Genomic DNA, 9,231 nt, shown 5'->3' with positions numbered 1-9,231 from the left:
CCCCAGGCCTCGTCCTCTTTGCACTTCCAGAACTGCTTGGGAGTCTCCTCAGGCCCCGCGATGGCAATGACGGAGATATGGTCCGGAATTTTCGCTTCCTCCTCGGCGGATAGTGGGACCAGAGGCTCGTAGTCTCCGTGCTTTGCGAGTCGCATCTTCTCGAAGATCTCCATGATTGCGGGGCCTTCCTCGGTCGCAAGTTTCCTGTCCGGTTCTCCCTGCAGAATTGAGAGCACAAAGCGGCCAGTTAGGAAAATGGATATAAAACTCGAAAATTCAGACGGAAAGAGGAACAAACGTACCGGTGTGTTGCAGCGAGACATGTAGATCCATTCCGGGTCAAGAGACTGTTTGGCGTCCTTGAAAGTCACTGACTTGATGCTACCGTTCTCCCCAGTAGTAAACTTGGCCTGCAGATGGATCCTGATAATCTTCGAAGAACCTTTGGGTCTAGCATAGAAGTCCACGTCGACATGCATCAGGAAAAAACTAGAAGTGTAAGCAAGGCTAAGTAGCGTACACACCATACTTAGCCCCATACACAACCCCCCCTCGGGTTAGGCTACTTAGCGTGGCTGTTCGCTGCAGTAGGTCTACTTAGCACCTCGCCGCTCTACCATAGGTCAACTTAACTGCCACTTCGACCCTTCACTGCTGTACTGTACAATTAGTTAGTCTCAAGTTCTCCCTATGTAGTACCTACCATACCGATAAATAGAGCCTAGGATGGAGAAGCACGCAATATATATAGCAAAGCACAGTCTCGTACAATGTGATGAGCCTTACTACATCACCTTCTCCCGGCTCTTCTTACCGAACAATCAAACAAGACTGAAAGCACGGTTCTCATTAAGTTGTGAATACATATTTACACGGCGTGGGCTACAAGTTATGGCTCTGTCTCGCTGTCTGTCTCACCAGTCCTTCCCTCCATCTCTTGACGCGCACGATCCTTTGCGCTCTCAGACAAATGGGCCACGACCGCGGGAGCTTGCTTTTTACTTTTGACCTTCTCGCTGCACTCAAGATCAGTACATTGCCCAACGTATTGAGCCGATCCGATTCAAAACACTCACATGCACTTGTCGAACAGCTTCTTCCGTCGGTTCGTGCTGAACTGCTCGTTGAGGGAAGCCCATTCACGAAGCTTTGCGAGGTGAGCACGATACAACTCACACTGAACGTCCTGCGACAGATCCTCGGGTTTGAATTCCCCTGTAGACCACTCGTCGATGGCGAACTCGACCTACAAGCGTCAGGAGTAGTTTGAACAGGATTTGACATGAGAAAGCCTCGACGTACCATGGTAAAGATGATAGCCAGTGCCGGGAGAGGTACCGGTTTGAAGAATGAGGGAAACTTAACGGCTATGTTAGTCTTCTCGCTGCGGGTAAACCATGCCAGACGCATCGTTCTGATGATTGCATGGTTCTCGCCATAACCGTGCTGTTCTACGGGATCCTACAGAACCGAAGAGGCAAACATCAATACCATAAAGAAGTTCACAACAAAAGCAAACATACCTTGTAATGAAATCCGTTCTTGATACGCTCATAGATCTCCTTGTTCTCCGCAGCCGTCTTGTCATCCGAGAAACCGTAGGTCTTCACGCCTTCACGGGCAGCATCCTTGACAAACTTACGTGCTTGGGGATCGCGTCCCTTGATCTGCGGTTTCCGTTTGGTTAGCATCATAACAATGGGGTGACGTTGAGAAGCGTACCAGTCCGCTTATTGCACTCGTCAACTCGTACATAGCGTCAGCCTTCTCAAATACGTACTGCCAGGCCTCCGAGGCCCACCGTACACGATCAGCGTCGCATGCGTATGCATTGCGAGTCATGATCTCGGCCTCGTAATAGCGAATGGCAGAGATTATCGCCGCCCTGACAGCATCCTCATAGTCACCTGCCTTCAGGGTACCAGAGGGCTTTTGTCCCGCCTTGAACTTCGGCGTGAGGACCTTCTTTGGTGTACCTACTACGTGTTTGGACATCGTCAATAAGTATTCGCAATCCACGACACTAAAGGAACACTGACCTGCTGCCTGTTGGGTTTCTACCGTCGGAGGACGGGGTGCGGACATATCTGTAGCCAGTTGAGTGTTAGTAGCGACTAGCTCGTGCAATGATAAGCAGTTTCTCCAACAATATAACATATTTGATGATTTCAAAGCATACCTGTCTGGCGTTCAGGGTTTGCATGAGACACATTGTCTGTTTATCCGACTAGTCAGTAGGCAGGACACCTGAATGATTGTTGAGACAGATGGACGTACCAGGTGCATTGTTTACTTCTGTAACATCGTCGTCCCGTACATCTCATGAGACGAGATATTCAGTGAGCATGGCAAAACATGCATGGACATTTCGAAACGTTGAAGACATACCGTTTGAAGCAGGGTTCGTTTGCCGTGTTGGAGGGTTCGGCTCGGCTCCCTCAGTTTCGGATGACTGCCCCTGAGGAGATATCGATTGTGCGGGTTCATGAGTGGCCGGGGAGGAAACGATGGACGGCAGAGCACGAAAAGCAGATGGTGTGTCGCCCTGAGGCCCCAGGGTGTTGGTGGTCGTAGTATGGGTCGATGAAGAACCTGCACGAGTGTATGTGGGGACGGGAGGGGTGCGCTTCGTTCCGCGCTTGATGTATGGGCGTCTCGGCTGGTCTTCATCCAGGGCGAAGGTCGCGATAGGCTGAGTCTGCGTAAGGTGTTAGAGAAACATTTGAAGGAAAAGTGAGAATAGTGCTCAAACTTACCGAGACCGTCCACGGCGCCATGTCCTCATCATCCTGACTCTCGAGGGAGTTCTCGTCCTCGTCCTGGAAGGCTGGATCAAGAATGATATGATGAATATCACAGCATTGTTCCAGAAGAGAATACATCAATCGACAACGTACCATTCCGTTCTCTGGCGACATCTCTTTTCGCCTTAGCTAGCTGACGGGTCAATTTTCTGATCTGCTCCTCCGCCGCGTCACGCTCTGTAATGTATTATTTAGCTCTGTAGATGAGGATGACCAGCAAAATAAGGAACATACCATTACTAGCCTGCTTGGAGGAAGGACGTCGATGTCCACGCTGGCCCCGGGTACGCTCGTCAAATAGCTCAATATCAGAGATATGATCTCGGGACCGACACCGTCTTTTTGGTTGTGGCATCTCGACGAGCTCTTCATCGTCGTCGTCGTCCGACAAGACTGTATTGTGGCGAGAATGTCGAGGCATTGAGGGATAGATTATTGAAGTGGTGGTCTGAGCAGAAAAACGAGTAAAATCATGAGTCAGCGTCCTACTTATATAGAGGGTCTGTCGGCATCGACGGCTGAGTCGAGTCATTGGATGTGGCAGTAGTGGCGCAGAATGTTCGCGACAATTCGCGACAATTCACGACATTGGTGGCGCGCTGACAGCAGCACAGAGCCACAGGCTGTGCACTGTGGCACTTACTCTACCCTTTTCTGTCTTCTCTGTAGTCGGACGAAAGCCTACGACAGATACACCAGTTTTCGAGTACCTCTTCTCCGAACGATGTCAGCACGTAGCGAACAGCCGAAGTATGCTTGCAGATACTGCCAGAGACGTGTCGCGCACACCCTTCAAGGGTTACGCGCACATCAACAACATGGCAAGTGTAAAGCAGCATACAATGCCGAAATGAACGCACTCACCATCACCAACCAACCTCATCCCGTGTTATCTGACGGCATGAAGGCCACACCAGAACGCTGCTCCGACGACGACTTCACCTTCTTTGACCCACCACGCATGCCTACGCCAACGCCTCTTGAACCCGAAGCCGCTAATGGTCGACCTTCTTCCAAGCGTCGCCGCGTGGAGATCGAGGAAGTAGCGAGTGACGACACAGTCTTTGTCGAGACGTTTCCGTCGGAATCGGCAGGTGCTTGGGTTGAGGAGAAGTCAGGAAGGACTCCGTTTGAATTGCATCGAGACGCACAGAGAGCGAAAGGTCTCCCGCCATGGGCACCCTACGACTCTCTGGAGGATTGGGAACTCGCTTCCTGGTTGATAAAGTCTGGGGTTAGCCAAAGCCGAATCGACTCATTCTTCAAGCTTCGCAAGGTACGTTACCTTTCTCTTTCGCTCAACGTCTCTCCGCGGTGAACCCGAGCTCATGTCGATCCGTTGTAGATCAAGGATGGCGCAAACCCGTCATCTCACAACAAGCGATCATTCTTCCAGAAGATCGATTCGCTGCCGAGCAGGCCACGATGGATCTGCGATACGTTTGGCGTCGAAGGCGATCTCCTCGATGTTGAAGGAGAACCGATGGTGGAGGAGGCAGAGCTGTGGCGGCGAAACCCTGTGGACCTCGTGGCGGACTTGTTGGGGAATCCATCGTTCGCGAACGACACTCATTACAGACCTGAGAAGATTTATACGATGAAGAATGGGAGAAGAGTCAGGTGGTTTGGGGAGATGTGGACCACGGATTGGTGGTGGGAGGTTTTGGTAAGTGATCGATCTCCCACATTGTGATATCGCTTTTTTTACCTGTATACCACGTTCAACACCTCCAGCGACAACATACTGACTGCATTCATTGAATATAGGGCCTGATATCGAAGATCCACCCTGACGCCACAGTGGCGCCCGTTATACTCGCCTCCGACAAGACAGCACTCTCTACTTTCAGCGGCGACAAAGAGGCTTGGCCTGTGTATCTCTCCGTAGGTGGTATTGATAGCCATGTTCGTCGCGCTCCGTCAAAACGGGCCACTTTACTGCTTGGCTACATCCCTCACCTGAAGCTCGAATGCTTCTCAGAGTCTCGCAGATCAGTCGAGGGGCACCGCCTGTTCCACGAATGTATGCGCAAAATGCTCGAGCCGTTAATGGAGGCGGGGAAGAATGGCATCAGAATGACTTGCTCCGATGGCGGAATTCGTCGAGTCTTCCCCATTCTTGCCGCCTACATTGCAGACCATCCTGAACAATGCCTTATTACTTGCATTAAGGAGAGTCGTTGCCCACGATGTACAGTCCCTGCCGACCAGCGTGGCTCGCCCGTACACTCCGTTCTTCGGGATCCAGAAAAAACGTTGAAGACCCTCGACGAGCAAAGGAAGGGCTACAAGCCACGAGCCTTTGTCGACGAGGGTCTTCAACCGGTTCTTCCGTTTTGGTCTGATCTTCCCTACTGTGATATCTTCTCCTGCATCACACCTGACATCCTGCACCAGCTTCACAAGGGTGTATTTAAGGATCATATCGTCAGCTGGGCCACCGCTGCTATGCCGGGCCAAGCGGACGAACTCGACGCTCGATATATGTCAATGCCGAGCCATCCCTCCTTACGCCACTTCAGGCGCGGGATCTCTCTGGTGACGCAGTGGACCGGGAACGAGTACAAGAACATGCAGAAGGTGTTCTTGGCTGCGATCTCTGGTTCCTCTGATCCAGAGGTCATTCTGACCGTGCGAGGTGTTCTCGATTTCATCTACTACTCCCATTTTGAGATGCATTCCGATGAATCGCTGGAGGAGATGGATCGCGCTTGGCAGTTATTCCATGCGCATAAGAAAGTGTTCATCGAGCTGGGGCTTCGGAAGCATTTCAACATTCCGAAGATCCACTCCATGAAACACTACATCCCGTCCATTCGCTCTCGTGGCCCAGCACCTGGCTTCAACACAGAGGGATCCGAGCGCCTCCACATCGAGTACGCAAAGCTCGGCTATCGTGCTTCCAACAAAAAGGCGTACCTTCGGCAAATGGCTAAGTGGCTTCAACGCCAGGAAGCCGTTCATCGCTTCGAGTGTTATCTCGAGTGGGCACTTCCGGGATATATGGCTGGATCAGGGGAGGGTGACGCGGAGGAAGAAAGTGACGAGGGAAACTGTGGAGATGGAATGGGTGATGCGGAGGACATGGTAGTTGACGAAGAGGAGAGCGACCATCTCCTCGGAGCAGACGGTAATGATCCAATGCGAGTTGCACACAACACGGGAAGATCGAGGTCGGCTCTATGTGCAGTTCTTGGGCGTGTAGATGACGAGGCTGATGGTGTGGATGAAGAGGAGGAGCTTGTAGAAGTTGATGGCGGCAGGGAGGGTGGGCGTACGAGCGAAGCAGCAGCCAGAGTCAGCGACACCACTGTGGCTCGACGTGCGGTCTCGGAGTCGTTGATGGCATCAACGTCATCAATATCCGCCTATAAGATCGCACGGAGTGCCCCTCTCCAAGTTTCCGTCGCTGATCTCGAATTGAACTATGGCGCAGAGGACTTTCTCCGTGTCTTATCCCGGTTCTTACAGCAATACGGTCTACGTTCACTCTCCTCCGACATATCATCCCGCACTTGCTTCCCGGTCTTCAAACGATTCTACCTGTGGCTTCCTCAGATCGATGAAATTTCGCCTACGAGGAAGAAAGATACGATTCGCGCCACACCGTACATACCTCGTCACAAGCACACACCCGCCGCGCCCGCTCGATTCGACCCTGTGCTCGTTTGGGAGCGTGTTCCCTCTTCACATCTACCCAGCCAGCATCCTCTGAGTAGTAAGTCAGACTTGTTCATTGATTATGTTCATCATCACTGACCCCGGCGGTATATGCAGGGCTTCGGGTGGCGCAGGTTCGGTGTATATTCAGCCTACCGGAAGAATTTGGCCCGTTTAAGACCCCCTTGGCCTACGTTCAATGGTTCACTCCACTCCGCGAAGCCGATCCTATCTCTGGGATGCATATCGTCTCGCGCTCGACACGACAACATCAGCGATTCGCCACTGTCATCCCCATTACTGAGATCGCACGCAGCTGTCTTCTCACTCCGAAACCGCGTCAATCCCATATACCTCGCACTTGGACAACGGATAATGTTGTCGAAGAGTGCGAGACCTTTTTCCTTAATCCTTATCTGCGGGATGATGATTTTTACTTTCTACGGCACCTTCCTGCGCTTTATAAACGTCGTCATCTGTAGCTCGGATCAGTCGTTGTTTGCATAATATATTTTTATTGCCATATCTCCTGCCCCGCATCAACGTGCTCGAAGTTGCCTGAGCGTTTCGTGACATCGTAAGCCTACCACAGATACAGCACCTCAGAGGTATGTTAAGACGGGCTACGTTAGACTACATACTCTCTCCAGCATCCAAAGTAGCCTAAGCAGACCTAAGTAGGGTGGCCCAAACCTATGGCAGGATACTCAGCCTAAGTATCTACGTGTGGCGCTAAGCTGGAAATTGTGTTTTCCTGATGTGGTTGTTCGGGTCGGGGAGATAGAACGCGACTCCTACACCACGTTCAGCGGCCTCCTTCAAATCTGGGGCCTTGTTGGCGCTGAACCCGAGCAGGCTACAGCTAGGACCACAACCCCACCCAGCCGAGGACGCGACATACTCGCCATCAACCTTGTAAATGGCGACGAGCTCACATTCGAGATCCTCCAGATATTTGTATTTCTCGCGAAACAGAAGAAGATCGCCCAACCTGCGGAATTGGCCGCCGAACATCAGCGCGATGATGACCAAGATCTGAAGTTCGTACGATCGTCCTTGCGAACAGGCTTCGGGCGCCCAGCGCGTGGAGTCGCCCACGGCCTTGATCAACTCGTCCTTGCAATGGATCATAAAGGAAAAAATCACCAGCGGCTCGGTGATGGAAACGACGAAGGCCTTTTGTCCATCGGCGCCGCGCGACTCGGACTTGTGAGCGCTGTTCTTGTCTGTGCTCCCGTCGTCGGCGCTCCTGTTGCCAGTGGTTCCTTTACGAGTGGTTCCTTTGCGAGTGGTTCCTTTGCGAGTGGTTCCTTTGCCTGTGGCTCCTAAGCCAGTGCTTCCGACTTTGTCAGTGCTCCCGTCGTAGGTCTCTTCGCACCGTACATGCCCTATACTAGCCTTGACGAGCTTCAGCTCCTTGTCAGTGACAGTGGACATGGTCCCGGTGGTGATGTAGCGTGCGACCATGTGGATAACCGTCGTCTTGACGTCTAGATTAAGACAAACAGTCAGTTCAATGCAAGTATAATGGTGCAGCGTAATCGAAATACGAACCAGGGGGCAAGGAGTCGTACTCCTTCCAGTCGATCATCGGTCTGATCTCGTTGGCGAGCTTGAACGCTTTGTCTTCGAGGCATGCCTCTTCGCGCTCAATTTGACCTCCATCCGTACACACATAGCCATCAGTTATACGCAGAGCAAACAGAGTGAAGAGTCGATGAGGACATTCGGTATCGGATCGAAGCACTATGTCGATGAAGCACGCGGTCACTCGATACCTGGATGGTTGGGGAAATATTGAGTAAGAAGAGTGATGTGCGACTGCAGAGCAAACTATGGACACTCACCGGCCGGGAAACACGTCCAGCATCCGCTGGACAAGCCGTTTGAAAGACTTTACCGGTATTTTGCGCTGTTCAGCCCAGGGCCCAAGATGCTTGAGTATATACTTCCGTTGCTCTTCCTTGTCGTAAAAACCATCTGGAATAGAGACCACCTTCAGGCGGGTACCCAAGCGAGCGGTCGTGGACTGCACGGAGTCTATGATTTGGTCCTCAGATAGGCTGATTCCGGAGATGACGGTATGAGTGGCTAGGCCGAGCCCCGTAAGAATGTTAACCAGCTCGGTCAAGAACGAGCGAGGACGATCAGGGTCAGCGCGAGAGCGAAAATAAGAGGTGTATTCCAGTGCGCCAAACTGAGCCTCGTCAATGATGAAGTAGAAAATCTTCATGTACTCTGGGAAGTCGGATTTTAGCCGATGCACAGTAGCTCGAAGGAGCTCCATAACCGAAGATGAAGCAGCGGTCTGAAGGTCCTCTTCCAGGCGCTCGCAGATATCCTCGTAGAGTCCAGGAAAGCCCTTGTATGACAGTTCGGGATGAAGCTCAAACAAAGCCCACTGCATCTTCCAAGTCTCGACAGACACACCGTCTGGTTTGCACTTCAGGAATGCTTCGAGAACGGAAACCCGAGACAGGACCGAAATCGCGACGCCATTTTCTGCAATATGCCGATTCTCATCGAGTTGCGCTAGGTCGCCAGATATTGGGTGGAACTTGGACCTGCGTGCGAGAGATTTCAGCGTGCCGGACATACTGCGAAAGCCAGGATCGGTGGGATCGTTTCCGGGTTCGGAGCGCCGACAGGAAATACCAAAACCACAGGCCTTTCCAAGGAGGCGTGCACATGTCTGAGTCTTTCCGGTCCCCGAAGCGCCAGAGAGCAGACTTTAAGAGTGTCAGTGCATTTCGATAATCGAACAAAG

At 52.1% G+C, this 9,231-nt stretch overlaps 3 protein-coding genes across 3 annotated transcripts; 1 reads left to right on the top strand and 2 right to left on the bottom strand.

The window, feature by feature from the left end:
* Nucleotides 1-1,072: 1,072 nt before the first annotated feature.
* STEHIDRAFT_116342 (uncharacterized protein) lies at nucleotides 1,073-3,225 on the bottom strand (the record flags this gene model as incomplete). Its single annotated transcript, XM_007311141.1, has 11 exons — nucleotides 1,073-1,246; nucleotides 1,303-1,461; nucleotides 1,524-1,667; nucleotides 1,723-1,976; nucleotides 2,040-2,087; nucleotides 2,180-2,215; nucleotides 2,278-2,319; nucleotides 2,389-2,698; nucleotides 2,757-2,827; nucleotides 2,898-2,981; nucleotides 3,039-3,225. 11 exons carry the CDS (start codon nucleotides 3,223-3,225, stop codon nucleotides 1,073-1,075), a joined length of 1,509 nt encoding a protein of 502 aa, XP_007311203.1.
* Nucleotides 3,226-3,705: 480 nt separating this feature from the next.
* On the top strand, nucleotides 3,706-6,946 carry STEHIDRAFT_69183 (uncharacterized protein; the record flags this gene model as incomplete). Its single annotated transcript, XM_007311119.1, has 5 exons — nucleotides 3,706-4,080; nucleotides 4,150-4,464; nucleotides 4,572-5,859; nucleotides 6,103-6,522; nucleotides 6,582-6,946. The coding sequence occupies 5 exons, from the start codon at nucleotides 3,706-3,708 to the stop codon at nucleotides 6,944-6,946; spliced, it is 2,763 nt and encodes a 920-aa protein (XP_007311181.1).
* A 250-nt stretch (nucleotides 6,947-7,196) lies between these two features.
* STEHIDRAFT_163449 (uncharacterized protein) lies at nucleotides 7,197-9,060 on the bottom strand (the record flags this gene model as incomplete). Its single annotated transcript, XM_007311140.1, has 3 exons — nucleotides 7,197-7,954; nucleotides 8,019-8,242; nucleotides 8,312-9,060. The coding sequence occupies 3 exons, from the start codon at nucleotides 9,058-9,060 to the stop codon at nucleotides 7,197-7,199; spliced, it is 1,731 nt and encodes a 576-aa protein (XP_007311202.1).
* Nucleotides 9,061-9,231: the final 171 nt, after the last annotated feature.

The sequence above is a fragment of the Stereum hirsutum genome (assembly GCF_000264905.1).
Source record: "Stereum hirsutum FP-91666 SS1 unplaced genomic scaffold STEHIscaffold_24, whole genome shotgun sequence".
Classification (NCBI taxonomy): domain Eukaryota; kingdom Fungi; phylum Basidiomycota; class Agaricomycetes; order Russulales; family Stereaceae; genus Stereum; species Stereum hirsutum.
Note: the sequence above shows the minus strand (reverse complement) of the source record. Positions and strands in the feature narration are given on the sequence as shown.